This window comes from Choloepus didactylus, chromosome 10 (assembly GCF_015220235.1).
Source record: "Choloepus didactylus isolate mChoDid1 chromosome 10, mChoDid1.pri, whole genome shotgun sequence".
NCBI classification, from domain to species: domain Eukaryota; kingdom Metazoa; phylum Chordata; class Mammalia; order Pilosa; family Megalonychidae; genus Choloepus; species Choloepus didactylus.
The window spans coordinates 27049608-27071490 of NC_051316.1; the positions used below are offsets into that span (position 1 = coordinate 27049608).

Below are 21883 nucleotides of genomic sequence, written 5' to 3' on the forward strand. Positions count from 1 at the left end.
ATGTCTAACTGATACATGTACAGTTTTGTTCAAAAGATGTCGTTGCCCAAGCTCCTGGGGCTTGGGGGTTCTACTTGGGAGGTGGCTGGGGAAGAGCAAGGGGATAGGGGACGGGGTGGGGGTGTCAGAGGACAGCATGTAAACGCCAGCATCACTCAGGCCCTAAGGCTGGGTCACCGAGGCCATGTTTTCTCTTCCAACACGCTTATCTCTTTACAGCTGTAGCCAAACCATCAGTCTGTAATGATGGTTTTGATTACAGAGGCAAAGCGCAGCTGTGTGTGGTGGCCTGGTGGGCTCGCCCATCCCTCCCCTCTCCCCCCGCAGCCCCCCGAATGCTCGTCCCCTTCCCCTCCCTGGGCTTGCGGTTTGTCATCTGTTCTCACAGAGCCTCCTTGTATTGGCCTGTGGCTTCCTGTTCTCAGTCCGATCCAAATTTATCCTGTGAGGTATTTCCCTGCACACACACGCGCACACACACATGCACACAATCCTTCCTTCCCCTCGCCTCCACTCCCCCCTCTTCTGAGGAAGGGTGGCAAAGAGGAAGAGAGCAGTCGAGAATGAATAGGTGTTGGCTGTGATCTTTACACAACCTGGCAGCGGATCCCACAGCTTGTATTAGCTCCACAAGTCGAACAGATGGAACAAATTGACAGAATCGTGTTCACTCACCCTGGGCTCGAGAAGCAGCTGACTTGCTGTTTGAAGTTGGAAGTTTGAATGTGTTTTTCCCCATCTGAGTGGAGTTTCTGGTTGTATGAAGAACCCGTGGCTTAGCACCCTACCGGTGGCACGAATGTGGTGTGTGTCTCCATGAGCCCATGGAGCTGCTGAGCCAGCTTGCTCTTTTGCTTTTACATGTATGCTCGTGCTGTCTCTCTCTCTCTCTCTTGCTGTCCTTTGGAATACTCTTGGGGGAAAGAAGAGGAGTTATTTTTTAAAAAGATAAAGTTACATATATTTGTTTCTTAGAAACAAATACAGCCTCCCTGCCAATTTTAAGTAATGATTTTTAGCAACCCATAGTTCATTCATAAAAATGCTAATAGCATCACTTGAACTCAGAATGGAAGTAGAACTCAGACGGTGTTTTTGGTCGATGTCCTTGGCTGGCCTCAGGGTTATTCCACCTACAAGACTTAATGTTTTACACACATTTGCCTTTTTTTTAGGACTTCAGGATGCATTCGACAGTGACTGGGAAACTGGGAAAATCATGCCAAACAATTACAAAAATGGATCAGATGATGGGGTCCTTGCCTACAAGCTCCTGGTGCAAACTGGCAGCCGCGATAAACCCATTGACATCAGCCAGGTACTGTCACTGCTCCACCATGGGGTGGGGGTGGGGTGTTCTGAGGGCGCAGTGGGCGCCATATTGAAACATCTCAATTCCTGCAATGGCCTGCAGTCCCAACCTGTGCTCTCTGGATTGCTGAGGCATTCAGTGCTGGGAGATAGAACCTCGAATGGGCTGTAATTTGCCCCTTCCCACCAGCCAATTGTGTGACCTCAGGCAAGCCAGTGAGCCTCACCCTCCTCATCTGTGAAGTGGGTACAAGTGTTTCTCACCTCCAGAGCAGATGTCAGAAAAACGTGTAGTCAAGACCTTGGAAGTGCTTTCAGATGTTTCATGTGCCGTCTGAACTGTTTCCTTCCTAATTCTAGTACGTTAGATACCGTGTTGATCTTGCTTGTAATCAGACTTGAAAAGGTGAGTTCTTTGGATAGCAGTCATTTTGAATGAGCAGAATTTTGGGTGGACGGATGGGGTAGGAGATGGGACAGGTTACCAGAAGGGTACAAGAATTCATCTTTTTCTTTCTTTTTTTTTTTTTTTTAATTCTTTGCATTTGATTCCTTTGTGTCCCCATGACCCAAGAAGTAGACAAGGGGCAGAGTCAAGTTGCCCTGTCACCAGCGAAGCCAAAGAAAATGCCAATCTATGGAACCTCGTGGGCTTAGGGGCCCTCCTGCCACCATAAGCAATAAGAGCTGTTCCTCTTTGGTAATCATATTCTCCAACTGCGTTTGCATCTTCTTACCCTTGGGTAGTGGCACATCCCTTTGGATTCCTCAGGCACGGTCATGAGTGTTTGGACTCTTCGGATCTCCTGTGAGTCCTTTCCTACCACAGGCTCCCACAGACCCCATTCCTTCTGCTCTTTGTAGCTTGCTGGCTTCACCTTCAGGCAGAGAACCATCATGCCAGTGATGTTCCCAACAGCTCTGTTTGTTGTCTCCCCTTTTTTGCTGGCATTAAAGGTGACAGATTTACAAAGCACATTGTTCAGAGTTACCGTGGAGTAAGAAACGCCATGCTTTGTAGCAACATGGAGCATGCTGTCGGGGCCGACAAGGGTGTGGGCTCGTGGGCTGTCAGGCACCCAGGCACCTTGGGGAGCTGGAGTAGGTCTTAGGACCAGGTTCACATGTGATTGGGCCAAGCCTCCGGGGTCCCTTTGCTCTGCCTGGGAGGGAAGAGGCCATGAGCTGTTCTTTGCAATTCCAAATACGGCTTGAGGATGTACAGTTGTTACATATCCTGGGGATTAATTGAATCCAGAGCCCTGAAATCTCCTTCTCTCTCTCTCCTGCACTCTCTTTCTTCCTTCACTCTTTCCCTATTACAGCTGTCACTGTTGTTTTTCATTTTGTTAAAAAAAAAAAAAAAGCCAAAAGCTTTGGAACCAGGCCTGAATCTAAAATAAACAGGGAAAAAAATTATATATATACATATATATCACAGTATTCTCCATCTATGCAAAGAACATAAGTCTTACCTTGGAGAGAACATGTTGGGTCACACGTGGGACTCACCGTAGTAAATATGACCAAAATTGATGCAGAAATAAGATGACCCAAATGGCTGGGGCTGTGCCCTCGTCTCTCCCGCTTTGTGATGATGGGCATTTTTTTTTGCATACGCAGGTCATAGGAGGCAAATGTTAGCAAAATTTATACAGATGTTGTTTTATTTTTATAGCTCTCCTGTATTTACTGGGTGGCATTTCCTTCAGTGTTAACAACAGAGGTTAACTGCACACGGACATGGATGGGGCTTCTTGCCAGGTTTTTTTTTTTTTTTTCCCTCCCCCATTCCCCTCCTATAAACATGTTTCTCCAGATTGTTCATTCTCCGCCTTGGCTGCAGACAGTCTTTCAGCATTCAGATTTAATTGGTTCAGTCAATTCCTGGGCCATCTGTGGAATTGTGCATTGGTTATAAGCACACCGGTTATTGCATCCCCCTGATAAGTGCATTTTGAAAGAAATCAAAGGTGTTTGATGGGATTTTCTACACTTGCAAACAGTGGGCATTCTAGCCTTTGTTGGAAACGCTGATGCAGAGCGCTGCTTCTGTTCTCTCCTGGCAAGAGCGCTCTTCCCCCTCACGTCACCCTGAAAGGCCCCCGTTCTTCCCGTTTTGCAGTTGACTAAACAGCGTCTGGTGGATGCAGATGGCATCATCAACCCCAGCGCTTTCTACATCTACCTGACCGCGTGGGTCAGCAACGACCCCGTCGCGTACGCCGCCTCCCAGGCCAACATCCGGCCCCACCGCCCCGAATGGGTCCACGACAAAGCCGACTACATGCCGGAAACCAGGCTGAGAAGTAAGTAGCGCTCCCTCGAAGGGTCGAGGAGTTGACAGAAGTGCTTCGCCATGTTCTTCAAAGCTCAGTAACGGTCCACGTCCGCTGACGCTACCCAGGGTTCAAAAGTGTAAACAGAACAATATATTACTTTTAGTTTAAAACTCCGGGAGACGGATGAGGATGTGTAATGGAATACAACCCCGTGCTCTATCACTTTGAGAAATTGGAGTCCCTAATCTCCGCTTGTAGCTTGAGCTCTCAGGCATTCGCCAGGTTCATGCCAGCTGCCCCATGTGAAAGTTGGGGAAGCCCCCAGGCTGAGTGTCATTTTACCACTGCAAAGTGTTGTCGCCAGGGATTATATGTTTATCTTAACTTTGTCAGCTTTGGTGTTGAAGAGATTTTTGGCAAGTTGGGTCATTCCTGTAAGCCACCAAGCACCTGTACTCTGTCAAAGCTGTTTAAACCGGAGCAGAAAAAGTCTGTATACAATCGCGTCCTCTTCCTTTCACCTCCCCGCCCAGAGTTTGAAAGGTGATTCTTTGTGGGTTTCATTTGCATTTATGCTGACAATATTAGCAGCTTATACTCTGGGTGTTGGGCCGGGGGAGACATGAGAAAGGAGACGGTCCCGTTGTAAACGTGGTTGGAGAGCAAGCAAGTTGTGTTTCCCTGTATCTAAACCCCAGAGCCTGGTGGCAAGCAGCCAAGCCTTGTCTTAATGAAAATTTATAGTTGAGATTATAATAGGGCAAATCATGTTTAGCAAGTCAACTGAATGACCCCAAAGGGTCTGGAACACACAACGGCAGTAACTAAATGCTTGTTGTGTAAGGATTTCTTCCCCTGTTGCTGTAGACTTAGCATTGCATTAGAAAAGAAGCATGGAAGGTTTAAGTGTGTTAGATCACTAAAAGGATAAGAAAGTTAAGCATTTTCCTCAGTAAAGCGTGGCTTTCCAGTTATTTTGTTCTCACAAGTGATTGCATAAAACAGCTTGAACTTAGTATTTTCACTTGTGTCAGTCGAACAAAAAATGTTCCCGCCAGTTAATTTTGAAGTTGTTTAGACCCATCACAAAGCAGGACTGCTTCTAGAAGATTAAAGTCAGAGGCTAAAGAATATGCAGATCTCAGGCTCCACCTCCTTGCCCCCCAAAAAACCAAAGGCAGATTGTTGTTTCAATTATTTTAAACCAAATATTAAAATTGTAAAACCCAAAGACTATCATCAGTATTAGTTGTCCTTGATGGTGAAAAACAGCCCAATTAACCGTTCTCCAAAGTTCTTTCTCATTCGTTGCAATTTTTGGAGAATCTGGGGCATTATTTAAAAAAAAAAAAAAAAACAGACACAAATGGTCTGAGTAACAGTGGGAATCTGTCGCGTTTGTTTCATACCTGGACATCGTCCTCTTATCTTTCACGGGTGAGGGTGTTGCAAGGATCCCCTCACCCATGGGCCTACCCCCTTGTCACCCTCTTCCTCCAGTACCCGCAGCAGAGCCCATTGAATACGCTCAGTTCCCCTTCTACCTCAACGGCTTGCGAGACACCTCGGATTTTGTGGAAGCAATCGAAAAAGTCAGAACCATCTGCAACAACTACACGAGCCTGGGGGTCTCCAGCTACCCCAACGGCTACCCCTTCCTCTTCTGGGAGCAGTACATCGGGCTCCGCCACTGGCTTCTGCTGTCCATCAGCGTGGTGCTGGCTTGCACGTTCCTCGTGTGCGCCGTCTTCCTCCTGAACCCCTGGACGGCCGGGATCATTGTGAGTTTACTCTAAGGGTCTTTGTGGAAGTCACATTCCTTTCAGCCTAGCTCTTGCTGCAGCCGGGAAGTTTTGTTTATGTCTGGGCCTCTGGAGGAGGGTATAGATTGCATCACCCAAAATATATTTATTCTACTCGAGGTGGTGAGGTTCACGAGAGCCTTTAATGGCCTTGATCTCGGGCCCCCTCTCCTGCAGCTTTAAAATTTGGGTATAAAGATAGGAAAGTTTTTTTTTTTTTAAAAGAACATATTTTTTCATAAAAACTCTGAGCATTTATTAAAAGCACTCAAAACATAACCAACGTTTTTAATCACGAAGTGTCATTTTGTAAGTTTATCCCAGACATAATATATAGAAGGCTCTTCTAGATTTAACGTGGAGGTATAATTAAAGAATTCGTCTATGGAGAAAATGGTTTTAGAGGTGATTTTGTGTTTTTTAACTCTTGGCAGGGGGGTGATAAATGAATATTTCCAACCTGTATTTTTGCATCCTTTTCCCCAAATACTCTCAGATTTGAAGTAAGTTTCATGTAGAGTCTAATAAAATCATAGCTGTGTTTAAATTCCCTGAACTGTGGTATAGCCTTCAGAATGCCAAAATTATTAAAACATAGACCAGGTCTTGTTTCTGCACCATAAGTCTGTGCGGCAGGTATGTTAAAAGGTAAATGTTTAGTCTGCAGGAGTTTGTGTGGTACTTAAGCAAGCGATGTTGTTCATCTTTCATTAGCTTATTAAAAGAAAGCAAAAAGAACTCTTTATTATACTTGTTCCTCCCCTACCACCACCACTGCCCTCCACCCCACCCCCGACAAAGAAAGACGCTTTTCCTCCTTCTCTTCCATCTTTGTAAAGTTCATTATTTTATTTGTATTTTGCCCCCCTTTTGGCCCCTGAAACTCCAAAGTCTACCTCACAGATTTTCTTTCCATCTCCCCACAAATTTTTACAAGGAAGATGAAAGGCAAATAAAAGCTTTTCCTTGGACTTAACTGTTTGCTTTGTCCACCCGGGTCTCTCCACCTTTCTTCAAAGTGAAGGGGCCCCTGTAACCTGACACGAGTCAGCTGACGACAGCGTCCCCTCCCTCCCGGCTTAACTTGCTCCCAAGTCATCTTCACTTAGCCAGTGGGCTCTCCAGACAAAAGCAAAACTGCTCTTACTGAAAAGAACTTTCATTCACCCCGCCCCATCAGCTTTCCTTAAGATGGAGGGTGAGGCAACCAAAACCTCAAAAAGTTTCAACTCAGTTACTAGTTGAAGGATAGTCTCTGATGGTTAAAAGGATACCTCATTTTAAACTAGATTAAATCTGTAGCTAACAGTGAATCATTGCTTGTGAAATTCCTAATAGATGCTCTGTGGTGGAATATTTTTCACCTTTTTTTTTTGCTTTCTAGTGCTAAAACAGTTTGCATTTGCATACTCCATTTGGCCTCTGTGGACTCCTTCTACAGCCTTACAAACTGGCCATCCTAAAATCTCCATTCACAACAGGGAAAAGTAGAATTAGAAAGTAAAGGCAGCTGTCCAAAGTTAAAGCAAGTCAGTACTTTTCATCACTGGTGTTTCTCTGCTCTTGGTCTGTACCTGTGGCCACGTAGGTGTGTGTTAGCATCCTTCCTTATTTCCCACACCTGGGGTGTCCTGTGCCCAGTCACTAACCACTGTGTCTTTCTGAAAGGTGATGGTCCTGGCTTTGATGACAGTGGAGCTCTTTGGCATGATGGGCCTCATTGGAATCAAGCTGAGTGCTGTGCCCGTGGTCATCCTGATCGCCTCCGTCGGCATAGGAGTGGAATTCACCGTCCACGTGGCTCTGGTATGGGAGACATTTTAAGCAAAGACTTGAAAAGACAACATTTCCCCTAGCTTTTTCAGCATGGAAGCAGGAACCTTCTAATTTTCGTCAGCATCAAGGAGCACACCTGTTTTAAGTTTCCTAGGCTGCTGAAAGCAAATACCTTGAAAAAGGTTGGCTTAAGCAATGAGAATTTATTAGCTTACAGTTTTAAGCCTGGGAAAAAAAATGTCCAAATCAAGATATCATCAAGGTGATGGTTTCTTCTCCAAAACCAGCTGCTGGCCATCCTTGACTACTCTGCCACATGGCAAGGCACATGGCGGCATTTCCTGGTCTCTCCCTTCTCTCTGAGTTCCGTTTCAGCTTCTTGCTTCCTGTGGTTTTCTCTCTCTTTGTCTGAATTTCATTCTCTTATAAAAGAGTCCAGTGAGAGGATTAAGACCCATCATGATTAAGGTGGGCCACACCTTAACTGAAGTAACCTCATCAAAGGATCCTGCTTACAATGGGTTTACACCCACAGGAACAGATTAGATTTTAAGAATATGTTTTTCTGGGGTACATACATCTTCAAAGCACCACCACACCTAACAGGCATTACAGTGAAAAGGCTTCAGAGCTCAGGAATTCCTAGGAGGAGCTGGAATTTTTCTGGACTCCTTTCCTTCTCTGGGGGTCTTAAGGAGAGGAGCATTGAAGTTAAAGGTAGCTGAGCCTTAGCAGTTGTAGGCCATGCCATCTGGGACCCCGAAGGATTTTGCTTATTTGGTGTTGGTTGTGCCATTAGTATCATCACAGGTCTCGAAGGAGACCACTTTGTTCCTAAAACAGCTTGTGTATGAGTGTATGTGCATGTGTAGGCATGCACACACGCAAGTTTTAAAACAACAGTAATAAAGCAGGGATAAAACAGGACCACCCTCCCAGGGTTGGTAGGGATGGCATAATTGAGGATAAGTCTAACTGGCAGCCGAGGAAATACCCTCAGGCCTGCAATTGAAGGCTCAGGTGCGTAGCCGCGAAGAGCTGGCTGTTCCACCTAAGCCCACCCAGCTACTTCGACCGTCCAGCGTCGAAATTCAAGACATCAGAACATTCAAGACAGAGAAAACTAGCGTTGCCAGTCTTGTATACTTGGCTGAAGGAAATTAAGTTCCAGGAAGAGTCTTTTAATCTAAGAGACAAATCCATTGTTTACATTTATTAGTGAATTGTTTGAAGGGAAAACTCCACAGAGTTGAAATATAATGTTAATTCTTTTGCTGTATTTCCATATTCAAAAGCCTTTTAACGGTGTGTGAATTATGTTCCATCTACAGTTATGCCCCTAAGCCTAAGTACTTGGGGTGGACAGTCAATAAATGTTCACTGACTGAATAAATACTGATGGTTGGAAGGCCCCTAGCTAAGAGACCTAGCATTGGACTAAAATGGACTTGGACCAAATTATTTTTGGTCTTGCTTTTGTAATCTCTAGCATTTATTTTCTTTGGACTCAGCACAGGGCATAAGCTTGTTGACCCATAGGCTTCTCTGCCTTGTGCCTTCTAGAGACCTTTGGCAGGTACACAAGGGAGCCTTTCAGTGCTATTATGATGTGACTTAGAGATGGTAAACTGTTGTGTTTTAGAAAGAATGCCCGTTTTGTTGAAGTTGTTCCATTCTTTCCTAATGTATATTGAAAAGTTGATGATATAGAAAACAGTGTTCTCTACATTTTAAGGCTGCTCAAGTTATTTTCCTCCATTGAACAGGAAGGAGGGAGAGAGTCTTTTTTAAAAAGAAGAGGACACCAGCCTAGGCTTAGAAAAACACAATTCTAATACCATTTCACCAAAAAGGAAAAAAATTATTTGCATGTGAGTTAAGAATCTACAAGTTGCTTCAATCTGATGCAAATAAAAAAAAAAAAAACACTTGTAAGAAAATTTATTTTCAGTAGCTAACAAGGGTCTTCTAAATAGACTTTTACAATAGAAATGCTAACTGCAAGTCTCCATCAAAAGTACCACCTATATACACAATATGGCATTCTTATCCTATCCTGTATATGAAATCTTATTTAAAGTAGGTAGTATTGCTTTTATATGGTTCATTAAATGGTGGAATAAGGTTGGCGAAGAAAACTTTTTTGCCATGGAAGCCTTTAAGAAATCAGTGGGCTCCTGTAAGCTCAATACTTTTTCGTAACATGTAAGTTATATGTAATAGATAACACAACTTGACCCTTGTGGCCTCATGGACTGAATATGGCAAAAAGCAACGCGGTTCCACACTGTCTTGGTGCTTTCATCCCAAGAAGAAATGGAAACTAGATTGACTCTACTGCCTTCCCAATTCTGATAGAGTATATGTATAAGTGGAGCCCATTTTAGAAGTACTAATTATAGAGAGAAACATGAAAATTCACAATATACTTTTGTATGCTTTTATTTCTTGAACTGTTAAGGAAAATGACCATTCCTGTCCTTCTACAGGGTAGATAAGGAATGAGATTGCACCCTGCAATGTGCTGTAGCCCTTGAGTTTTAAGGTAAAATACCAGACACTAGGGGCTACAGCCTGCAAAGACTGAGCCCTCACCTCTCGGCATGTTCCATGGCAGCCTGAACTTCCAAGCAGAGGGTGAACTTGTGCCAGGCTCAGCCCTCCCTGGTGGGGCCCCACTGTAGGACCACACAGGGTCCTATAGTAACTAACCCACATTACAGACTGATCTATGTGAACTTACTCTGTGACATTCCCATTGGGTATCAACCATGCTCTTGATGTAGAAGAGCTTTAGGAATGCAAAGGAGGCAGGGTCATGGCCAGACATACTTAGAACAGGTTGACTTTCAGTTGACAGTCCTGTATTTTTCTTGTGGTGTCTCCATGGTGTTTAGATGTGCTGCGAACACATTAATTGGAGCACAAGGCCAGATAGTCTCACCTCAGCATAGTCATGAGAATATAAGTATTTAGGATCCAATTTCGTGTGACAGCAAGCTAAGTGCATTCAGAAATAAGGCTTTTGCCATCCAAATTTGAGCCAAAATAGGGTAGCTTTCACAGCTAGAGATTGCCCACGAGAGTGGTGTGAGATAATTTGATGGGGAAAAAAGCCCTTGGGATAAGTAATGGTGAATAATTTGAGGGGGAAGAAAAATAACCTAGGGGTGAGTAGTGGTGGAAAGAAGGGAAGATTTCTGCTCACTTTTTGTAGAGTTTTGTTTTTGAATTTAAGATAAATATACTTTTCCTTCTTTCCTTGTTCATCACTTACATCGATGCCAACCATGACCCAACACCAAGAGCAGATCATTTTAATTTAAGCCCAGATTTAAGTAGTTGAACTACCCTGATTGAACATTTCAGCAGCTCAAGCAGTAAGATCTGAGAAGTTCTGGGGAGGCAGATTAAAGTGGCTTATAGGGGGTGCCATTTAAGACAGAGCTGAATGTTCGACCATATAAAGTCCAGGAACTTGATCCTGTGCCCTCATCCATTACACAGGCCTTTCTCACGGCCATCGGCGATAAGAACCGCAGGGCCGTGCTAGCCCTGGAGCACATGTTTGCGCCTGTCCTGGATGGCGCCGTGTCCACTCTGCTGGGAGTGCTGATGCTTGCAGGATCCGAATTTGATTTCATTGTCAGGTAAATATGAGAGAAGACTTTTCTTTTTAATCATTATTGTTGGCTCGGTGGTCTTTGTTGCTTAATTCCTGCTGTATCTGGTAGGTTACAACATATCTTCATTGTGATGCCGATTCCTTTTGAATTTATTGACTCACAGGTGTAACTGAGAGGAATAGAGATAGGCTTTTTTCTAGAGCCTTCCGTGGGCTTCTCTTGAGAAATGATGGAGGGTTTGGAGCTAGCAGCAAAGGCAACTCAAGATCAGAGATCACGCAGTATCTCCAGGTGTCAGCGTCCTGGGTTAGAAATAGCTACAGGAAAAAATGGCCACGGTTGCCAATAATTGACCAGATGTGACCTTCACTTCCTCACCTTCAAAACTGTATACAAGAAAACCGGCCTGGACTTTATTCTTTAAGGAGGGAAGATTAATGTGCCCAGATTTCATACTCACGTCCTCATGGAGATTTAGGAAGCATTAAGCGCACGGCTTTGGTGACACATTTTGGAAATGCGAGCCTAGTTTAGATATTTCTCTTTGGATCTCAACAGGCGAGCAGTTTCTGGGGAATTTAATTAAGGATGTGACTCTATGAAAGTACCACAGGAGAGCAAGTTTTCCTTTTGAAAAGAATTTGAGAACTGCAGGGAAAGACCATTTTCTGGTCTTGAACAACCCTTACGGATTTGCAGAGCTGCTAATCTTGGATGTGACACTCCTTCTTTGGGAGGGACAAGGCTAAAATGTTACCAGTAAATAAAAGATAGCTGGGAATCAGAACCATGACAGGGCAGAACCAAATGTGAGAAAACTGAATTGCTTGGGACGCTTCAATCTGGAGAGAGAATTTAAGCAGGTTTTGCTTGGGTTTTTCTGTATCTGTGTGTCCTCTTATTTTCAGTAAAAGAGAGAATCTTAACTAGAAAGTAGAGCCAAAGTTCCTTTATTATGGAAAAAGGATGAACTCACTGATGGCTGGCATACCCGATAAGGCAGTCCAGCATCGTGGAGATGCATTCAGCCTCCCTAGGAGGATGCCAGAGTCTGCTGGCTGTGGTTTTGCTGGAAGGGGAAAAATGTCAGGGTGGAAGGGCTGTTTCAGTGTAGACCAGTGTTTCTCAAACTTGAAGGCCTTCTGTAAATGCAGTTGGGATTCAGTAGGTCTGCAGTGGGGCAGAGAACTCACAGTTCTAGCCAGCCCCCCTCACCCTAGACTATTGATCAACTAACCAGCCAGTTAGCGGAGTCTTGTTTCCCAAAACCAAATAGGTATTTGCCTAAAATTCAAGTTTTTTGTTTGTTGCTTTGTTTTAAGCTCTTAATTTGACTTTGACTTTGACTTTGACTTTGACTTTATTTCCTTCATCAATGCCCATTCAGACATGTGTGTTACTTCTTTAGGGTATAAAGAATTGCTTTTGAGTAATTCCTTTGTCATTCAACACGGATGTACCGTGTACTCCTTAAGAGCCATTTTGCACACGAGTTGGAGGCACAGAGCTGGTTCTGTGGAGCTTACAGTCTAGGAGGGATGGGCAAGTACATGGGCAATTCAAAACCATGGGATCTTGGAAAATCTAACTCAGCTTTATAGCGGGTGCTAAGTAAGCCACAGAGAGGAAAACCCAGTCTGAATTAGAGCCACCAAGCTGGCAACTTGGAGGCTAGAATTCCAGTTCTCTCATCTAACCCACGGCTGCTGAGGCCCTTCCACAGATATCAGGGTTCCTATTTCAAGCACTTAAAAGGGCTTCCCGTTTTCTAGAACTGGATGGATTAACCTGATAAAGCCCTCCCCGAGGTCGAATAAATGAGCAGACATTGTATACACTAAGCCGTCAGAAATCTAATTGGTCTGTTTATGCTACAGTTAGATGGATGGGATGCAAATGTCTTAATGCTTGTGGCTGATGTATGCCTCAATTTTAAGTTCCAGCAGTTTACATTAGAGCAAGACGTTGGCTGCTTGGTTTTTACTAATGCAGCTCAGAATTTTCTAGTGTTTACAATAGCTGCAAAGTATTTGTATTTTTATAGGGATTCTCCCTCCTTTAATCTAATGTCGAAACATACATAGACATGGCAGCGTTGGGTGCCTGTTCCGTTTTATGATCAAGAGGACCATTAACAGATAGATATCTGGCCCTGGGTCTTTCCAGCACATCTTCAGCCTCTCCCCAGCACCCCCACCCCCACCCCGGCCCACTTCCATCAGAATTGCCCCTAGAAATCATTAGTTACAGAAATGGATCCCGGAATTGCGTCTGCTCTCTCCAGCTGTGTGGCTTGTCCGCCAGGGAGGCTCACTCTGGCTGACAGGTTTACCTCGGTATTCATGAAGGATCCCAGACCTCGGCCCTCAATGGTGGGAAAGCGGGCCCACTCGGGGCCCTTTCCTCCTCTGCCATGGTGCTGCGGCCTTTATGTTTGAATTGGCTGACGCAAAACAAGAGTATTCAGAGATGCTAAATTGTTCAACAAAAGATTAGCCCGCAGAGCAGCCCGGGCCATTGTGGAACGCCCTCACCCAGCACAATGCTCCAGCTCTCACAGAACGGGCAGCATTTTCTTTGCAGAAAGCTGGTTCCTGTGCTCTGAAAAAGGTTGCAGTGGGAGCCATTTGGTAAAACTGGAACTCAACAGAATTCTAGGCAGAAAGTTGTGATTAATGAAAGCCGGGGGAAAGCCTTACCTGATACGCTGGAGATTAATTAGCGATTCTGCTCTGAGATGCAGGCGCATTTCACAGTGGATTAGCTGCCTGCAGAAAGTGGGCTTTTCCTCCTGGGCTAAATTGTTTAAATTCTACACCCTTTGCTTCATGTGTTTGCTTCTGCTGGGTTTTCCCCTGAACGAACGGGGGGGGGGGGGGGGGGGCCCTCTGCATTGTATTTGTGCTTTCATTCTGCTTAGCCATTCAGTTTGCATTCCATATTTTTTTGTGTAACACATTCATAAATAACATAACATGCCATGAGATTTCAGATTTAACAAACTTTCTTCTTTCCTTCATGAACTAACACTTGGGATTGTGTGGAATGTAATCATAAGATTAAAAAAAAGAATCTTAGGCTGAATTTGAACTGTAGTTTTGTAACAGCTTTGTCGGCGCTGTCGTTTTCGTTAATTTGGGGTTTTAACATGCTGAAATATTTAGGCGCGAGGATTGACTTTTGTTATAGTAAATGTTCCTGTTTCCCTTTTATCTTCAAGGTATTTCTTTGCTGTTCTGGCGATCTTAACAATCCTGGGTGTCCTGAATGGATTGGTTTTGCTTCCAGTCCTTTTGTCCTTCTTTGGACCATACCCTGAGGTCAGTAATTACGCCAGACGCTATGGACAATGCACAGGCCACCTGAAGGTTATTTTTCCTGGTGTCACTCTTAATTTAGATATTTAGGTATATCCACATTTGCCAACCATTTACTTTTTCCATAAATATCTCATTAACCATGACTTTTTTCTTTTCAATGTAATAGTTTTGGGGGATGTAGTGCTGGTTTGGTTTTGCCATTTGTGAAAACCAGCCGATGGGCTGCCTGCATCTCACAGGCCTATATAAATAAAGCACTCTCCATTCAAGATGAACATTTGGGCCTGAACAAGAGCAAAAAATGCAGAACCTGCCTTTGCAACATCTAAAAGCAAAGGGCAGAAAATTCACTACAGCCACAAGTACTGATGGTCCTTGAGGTGGCTCAGGGGGGCAGGTGAATGGAGTAGCATAAGGGGTCTTGGAGGGAGGCAGCAACCCCCGAAAATTACTGTGCTTTGAACTTTGAATGTGGTCCACAGGTAGACAGACGATAACACTTATAATCTGTGATCCCCTTAAATAGGTGTCTCCAGCCAACGGGCTGAACCGGCTGCCCACTCCCTCCCCCGAGCCACCCCCCAGCGTTGTCAGGTTTGCCGTGCCCCCCAGTCACACAAGCAATGGGTCTGACTCCTCTGACTCGGAGTACAGCTCTCAGACGACAGTGTCGGGCCTCAGCGAGGAGCTGCGGCACTACGAAGCTCAGCAGGGCGCCGGGGGCCCTGCCCACCGAGTGATCGTGGAAGCCACGGAAAACCCAGTTTTCGCCCGCTCCACTGTAAGTCACCCTGGGGGCACGTGGAGGCCCGTTGCCACCCAGGACAGAGCTCCCAGTGGTCACAGAGCGTCTGGGGGCTCCCTGCTCTGCCTGCTCTGAGCTATGCATCACAGACACATGGGATACACAGGGTGCAAAACAAAGTGTGGGTTCAGTTGAATCATGTGAAATTGATGTTTTTATTTACTCTTGAAGAGTAAATTGGGCAGTTTCCTATGGTTCAATCTAATACGTATCAAAAAGGGCAGGGGAGGGAAGGAGGGATGGATGGATGGATGGATGGATGGGTATGGCAAATGGGGCAAAATGTTAATGGGTATCTGGGTGGTAATGCTGAAGTTCTCTATGGGTTTTGCAACTGTCTTGTAAATTTGAAAGTATTTAAAAATAAAAAACGTTAAAAAGGACAGGGCCAGAATCAGTACCTCCACAAAACATTAGCATGTATCTAATTGTAAGTACAATTTGAGCTTAGGGGCCAGGGGTAAAGCATGCTTTGCATTTTCTCTTTTTGCTTTTTTCTTTTTTTTAAAGCCATATTTCATTTTAGAATTTTTTTTTTAATGTAGTGGTATCTTTATTGCCAGCAGAAGTGATTTTTCCCCCTCCATTTCTGTTATCTTTAATTGCTTTTGGCACAAAATCATTTTAATCATTCATGTTCAAGACTTGACTGTAAACTTCTGTGGCTCGAAGCTCATATTCCGGTTGGCTGGAGAAGGCAGAGAAGCTGAGAGCCACCCGTGACTTCTCAGCCTTCCGTAATTCAGGGGAGTCATGAGGCAGCCTGGGAGCCCCTTTTCGGAGGCTCCAGGAGATTCAGCAACCTCCTCCACAGCCCACGTGCTCCCAGAACATTCCCTGCCAGGGCCAGGAGCACAGCCCCGAAAACCCGAGGAAGGTTCTAAAGCTTACATTGCTCTGCTCGAGGGCCTCCCGCTGACCTTCCAGGAAATGGGTATTCCAGTCCCAGGCCAGACTGGCCCCTCCATGAAAGAGAGAGAGGCCAACCAAATAACCTAAATTTTCCTCCTCTCGCCCCCCGCAGCGATGCCTGCTGAGCTGCAGTGTGAATCTGGTTTTGTTCAGCAGGAGCCTAAAAATAGGTACAAGCTGAACGACTTTGAAGTTGGTCACGGTCCTTTTGATTGATGTGGCCACTGTGTGGCTCGGTGCTTTGTCTAGGGATCCAGAAACCAGATTCCTAACAATCGGACAGCGCAGCGCTGCCCAATAGCACTTTCTGCAACCAGGGAAATGTCCTTTCTCTGTGCCATCAGAGGCAGTAGCCCCCGGCCACCTGTGGTCATGGAGCCCTTGAAACCCAGCTAGCGTTGGCCTGAGGAACTGAAGTTTTCCCTTTCATTTAAACTGAAATAGCCACCTGTTCCTGATGGCTCCCGTTTTGAACAAGCAGAAGTTTAGACGGACCTTCCAGTGCGCTGCCTCTGTGGGCAAGCCAGGGCCGGACGCTTTTCGGGCTCGGTTTCAGGAGCAGCAGGATCTGACGGGACTGGAGAGGACTGGGTGGCAGATTGTGGGAGGTCGGCAGCTGGGGGAGGCGCACCCACCGCAGCCCTGCATTTATGAGCGGCAGCCACATGCGTCCAGCCAGCTGTGTTTGAGAAAGCCCAGAAATAGGATCCAAATAAAGCGCGCCTCTGCCACGTCCCAGAGGTTCTTAGAAGAACCGGTTTTTTCTTTTGTGGGTTGAAGGTCCCCTCCCCACCGTGGGCTCCCCGGGCCCCTCCCAGCCCAGGGCTGCCTTTCATTTGCCCGAGTTGATTGCGAGCTGGGTTAAGGGTGGGCTGCATGTGGGTGGCAAGGCGGAGCGGAGCCAGCAAGGGAGGGGCAGGAGGGGTGGGGGGGCGGCACCCAGCCTGGGGTGAGCACCTGCCTGTGTTAACCTGCCTTCGCCTTCTGCAGGTGGTCCACCCCGAGTCAAGGCACCAGCACCCCTCCAGCCCCCAACAGCCGCCCCACTTGGACTCAGGGCCCCCGCCCCCAGGGCGGCCCGGCCCGCAGCCCCGCCGGGAACCCCCCCGCGAAGGGCTGCGGCCGCCCCCCTACAGACCGCGCAGGGACGCTTTCGAAACGTCTACTGAAGGGCACTCTGGCCCTAGCAATAGGGACCGCGCGGGCCCCCGCGGAGCCCGTTGTCACAACCCTCGGAACCCAGCGTTCACTGCCGTGGGCGGCTCCGTGCCCGGATACTGCCAGCCCATCACCACTGTGACTGCTTCCGCGTCCGTAACCGTGGCCGTGCACCCCCCGCCCGTGCCGGGGCCCGGACCCGGGCGGAACCCCCGAGGGGGCACCTGCCCCGGCTACGAGGACTACCCCGAGACGGACCCCGGGCTCTTTCAGGACCCCCACGTGCCTTTTAACGTCCGGTGCGAGAGGAGGGATTCCAAAGTGGAAGTCATCGAGCTGCAAGATGTGGAGTGCGAGGAGAGGCCCCGGGGAAACAGCGCCAGCTGAGGTGCGCGCGCGGGGGTGCGCTTTCCCAGAGGCTGCTCCTCAGTGGCAACTGAGGGACCAAGAGAGAGCCGTTCCTTGGGGTTTCTCAGGCTGCCTTCTCGGGGAGTCCTCGGGTGTGGGTGTGTCCCTGACTAACCCCGGGGATCCCAAACCCTACCCCCAAGGCAAGGCTGATCATCTACCCTGTTCCCCCTCGGGGCACCAATTGAGTTCTAAATTGGGGCTCTTCCCTCCCATCCTTAGACTGCTGAGGACCAGGGCGACATAGGGAAGGAACTAAGCACCTGAACCTTTGACCAATTTTTCCCCCCAATTCAGTTTTACTGAGATACATTCACATACCATATAGTCATCCATGGTATACAATCAACTGTTCGCAGTACCATGGTATAGCTGTGCATTCATCACCCCAAGCTATTTTTGAACATTTTCCTTACACCAGACAGAATAAAAATAAGAGTAAGAAATAAAAGTAAAAAAGAACACCCAAATCATCCCCCCCCATCCCACCCTATTTTTCATTTAGTTTTCGTCCCCATTTTTCTACTCATCCATCCATACACTGGATAAAGGGAGTGTGATCCACAAGGCTTTCACAGTCACACTGTCACCCCTTGTAAGCTACATTGCTATACAATCGTCTTCAGGAGTCAAGGCTACTGGATTGCAGTTTGATAGTTTCAGGTATTTACTTTTAGCTATTGCAATGCATTAAAACCTAAAAAGGGTTGTCTGTAGAGTTCCTAAGAATGACCTCTTGACTCCATTTGAAATCTCTCAGCCACTGAAGCTTTATTTTGTTTCATTTCGTATCCCCCTTTTGGTCAAGAAAATATTCTCAGTCCCACGATGCCAGGTCCAGATTCATCCTTGGGAGTCATATCCTGCGTTGCCAGGGAGATTTATACCTCTGGGGGCCTTCGACCAATTTTTAAATTAAAGTGTAATATACATATACCAATCATAAGTGTACAGCTCAATGAAGGGTCTCAAAGCGAACACATGGGCAGAGGCAGCCCCCTTCCCCAGGATGATCACTATCCTGATTTTTAATACACATAGATTAGTCTTGCCTGTTGTACTTTGTAAATACGGGCTCATACACATTGTACCAATTTTGACTTTTTTTTTTTTTTTCTTTTAAAGGGTGAGTAAAATCTGAAGCAAAGAGGCCAAAGATTGGAAACCCCACTCCCCCATCCCCTCCCTATCTCCCACCCACCTCTTTCCAGAACTGCTTGAAGAGAACTGCTTGGAGTTATGGAGAAAATGTCCTGCGCCAGGAGAGCAGTTCATTGTTACTGTAACTGACTGTATTATTTTGTGAAATATTTCTATAAATATTTAAGAGGTGTACACATATGTAATATAGGAAGGACCGATGTAAAGTAGTACGATCTGGGGTTTCTGGCTCCTGTCCCAGAGTGGGGAGGCTGCAGTGGGGCCCTCCCTGTTTGTACATTGATCTCTGTGCCACAACCAAGCTTAACTTAGTCTTAAATTTCAGCATATTTTGCTGCTGCTTAAATATTGTATAATTTACTTGTATAATTCTATGCAAATATTGCTTATGTAATAGGATTATTTTGTAAGGTTTCTGTTTAAAATATTTTAAATTTGCATATCACAACCCTGTGGTAGTATGAAATGTTACTGTTAACTTTCAAACACGCTATGCGTGATAATTTTTTTTTTTTTTGTTTAACGAGCAGATATGAAGAAAGCACGCTAATCTTGGTGGCTTCTCTAGGTGTACGTGTTCCTTTGTTTGGCTGTGAGTGCATGAACATGTGTGTGATTTCCCAGTGTACTGTACTGTGATTTGAGTTTTTTGTTGTTGTTTTCTTTTTTTGTTTCTTTTTGCTGTCCATAACCCTTCATGGGCTCTGACCAGGGTGACGTTATTGCTTAGTGCTGGTGGGGCTGCCCCTGAACATCCAGACTTAAACTTTCGAAGTGGCCTGGGGAAAGCTTCTGGTCCGTGACATATCACAGTATCACTGGCCACCTTCCAGATATCCCAACTAATGCTTCAGAAGAGAGAAGTTCTCCACATGGATCGTTGTGGTTGGCGTTAGAACCTCAGGGTATAGAGCAAACATCCATTCATCTTCATTGATATTGAAGAGTTGGATGCTATGCCTAAAAAAGTATGTAGTCTTTATTGTACCCCTGTCATGACCAACACACGCACACACAAACATTAAAAGCAGACAGGTGATCTTTTAGAAACCATGGCCCCGCTAAACAGAAAAATCCATTCTGTTGATACCAGGCCCACAGTAAACTCAAAGGTGATGATGTTTTGACTCCCTACATTTTAAACTCCTTCTCTTCCTAAGTTGAACAGTTGGTTTGTGGCTTTCTGGATCTGTTTGCATGGTCTTAAACAATAGAGAGCATCCAGTCTACTGAGACAGGGTCAGAAGTTTCACAGGCTACGAGCTTCAGGAGGATCCCTCTCAATTTGTTAATATTAATATGGTGGGTGCACATTTCCTAAAAAAGTAGGAAACGTTGTCTCTCCCTTATCATGACCAGTGCCTGTTCAGTGTGACATTTACTAAGAGGAGGAAGCTAATTGCATACACCTACAGAATGTATATGGCAGCAGATCGCTCAACCAGGTATCGTTTTTAAAGATTTGCTTCTGTATTGATTCTGTTCTCTTGCTCAGTGCCCACCTCCCCTTCCAAATCAGGGCCGACCCCATGTTTACAGACACTTGGGAAGTCAAAGGAAAGGCTGAACCCTAAGCTACTGTTAGGAGGGCACGAATGGCAGCTCCCATGAATTCCTCTCGTTTTACCTGGAAAATCGTAATAGAGACAACAGACCCTGAGGAGTACTGGCAAGTGTAGTGATCTCAGATCCTAAAACTCACCAACAAAATGTGGTAATGTGGCCGGGCTCTGAGCACCCCCCCTCTCACTGCTACTGTTACGGTGCCCCTTCGTCAGCGATACTGTCTACCAACCCACCTATGATCAGAAAACCTATCTGCCACATTGAGGAGAGCAATGATGCAAAATTCTGGGGTCTGCTTCTCTCAGGCCCTTGGTGTGTCCTTGCCCCTTTCCTGAGCCCAGCTTGCATGGTGCGTGTGAACCCACACAGCCCCCCGTTTTCTGCACAGCATGGAACTTTTGTCTCCCATCATCACATTGGCAAAGGGAGAACTCGGGGCTGGCAAGCAACTAGAATTTCTCTTTGGGTTTTTTTTTTTTTTTTTAATTTTTATTTTGTCTGTCTTGTTTGTTCATTTGGATGTTTTAATTTTAAAAAAAAAATCTTGGCTGATATTTATAATTTTGTATCATAAGAATGTTTTCCTACAGGATTTGTCATGCCAGTTTATAACAAAAAAAATGCAGGGATTTTATTTCTGTTGGAAACACTATTACGGCTATGTTTTACTTTTGAACAGAATTTTTATTTGTATAGAGTGCTTACTAATGTTAAATAGTTCAGAGTATATAACATTTACATTAAGGACTCATGGTAGGTTTTAGAGTAAGGAGTTTAAAGGAGATAAATATTCAAACTGGGTCCCATTGTCTGCCAATTTGGGCGGAAGTGGGTTTGTGTCATTTCATTTACAAAGATAAAAGTATGCCATATAATTTATTTATATGAAAATTTATTTTTGTAGTGTACATAGTAGTCATCAAGTCTTTCGACAGAAGTATATTTTTAAAGAATTTATATGTGATGAATCCATAATGTCTGGAACTTTGCTGAGACATGAGTGGGGCACACTTCATTGTGAATTACAGCAAGGAAAAGGAAATGTTTAACAGTGTTAAGAGAGTGAGAGCCAGTGGATATTCCTGCAATTGTGAAATGTGTATCAGTTGCCCTTTGGGACCTAGCGTGGTTCTCATTTTAAACCTTGGAAGGCAAAAATGTACAAACTCTCTAAATATTAATGTTCAAACACTGATAGAAATTCTAACATGAATAAAAATAATATAACTTGTTGGTTATGTCTTTGTTATAGGATGTTTTTAAATTAAAATTCTTTACGAAGGCAGTTCATGTTTCAGGCCATCGTAAACTCTATTGTTTTGTCTTTCTGACCTTGTTAAATGTTCGTTTTTAATTCCACTCTGTGGAAGCAGTGATGGAAGAAGGGTTCTGACTTTTTTATTTTTTGACGCCAAGAAAGTTCCTTAATTACCCTTCAGAATTCCCCCTTCTGTCATCTCTTAGCATTCCTATTTTTATGTGATGCCTAATAATTAGAGGGAACATTTATAAAGCCAAAGTTTTAATGATTCCAATAAAGGAGTGTCATACTTCAAAAATAGCTAATAACATGGGGCTGGTCCAACGTTATGCAGAATATTTTCTCTTGAGTGTTTTAGATATGATTATACCGCATCTTTATCATGGCCATGGAGATTAGTAAGACCAGAATTATCATCCCCATTCTACAGCTGTTACATGAGGTGTGGGGGTGAAGAATTCAAGACCTAAACTGCTGTAGATATGTGTTGAGTCT

At 45.1% G+C, this 21883-nt stretch overlaps 1 protein-coding gene across 5 annotated transcripts in view; it reads left to right on the plus strand.

Moving 5' to 3' along the window:
* The window catches only part of PTCH1 (patched 1), a 69847-nt gene extending 48482 nt beyond the window's left edge, over nucleotides 1-21365 (plus strand). For 4 of the 5 annotated variants that reach the window (XM_037797250.1, XM_037797252.1, XM_037797253.1 and 1 more), the window contains 8 exons: nucleotides 1176-1318; nucleotides 3437-3620; nucleotides 5094-5374; nucleotides 7064-7201; nucleotides 10679-10821; nucleotides 14018-14117; nucleotides 14644-14898; nucleotides 16825-17379. In XM_037797250.1, coding sequence (XP_037653178.1) covers nucleotides 1176-1318; nucleotides 3437-3620; nucleotides 5094-5374; nucleotides 7064-7201; nucleotides 10679-10821; nucleotides 14018-14117; nucleotides 14644-14898; nucleotides 16825-17379 — 1799 coding nt within the window. Of the gene's footprint in view, nucleotides 1-1175; nucleotides 1319-3436; nucleotides 3621-5093; nucleotides 5375-7063; nucleotides 7202-10678; nucleotides 10822-14017; nucleotides 14118-14643; nucleotides 14899-16824; nucleotides 17381-18525 lie in introns of those variants that run through there. The other variant, XM_037797249.1, reaches the window with a different exon arrangement.
* The last annotated feature ends 518 nt before the right edge of the window (nucleotides 21366-21883 follow it).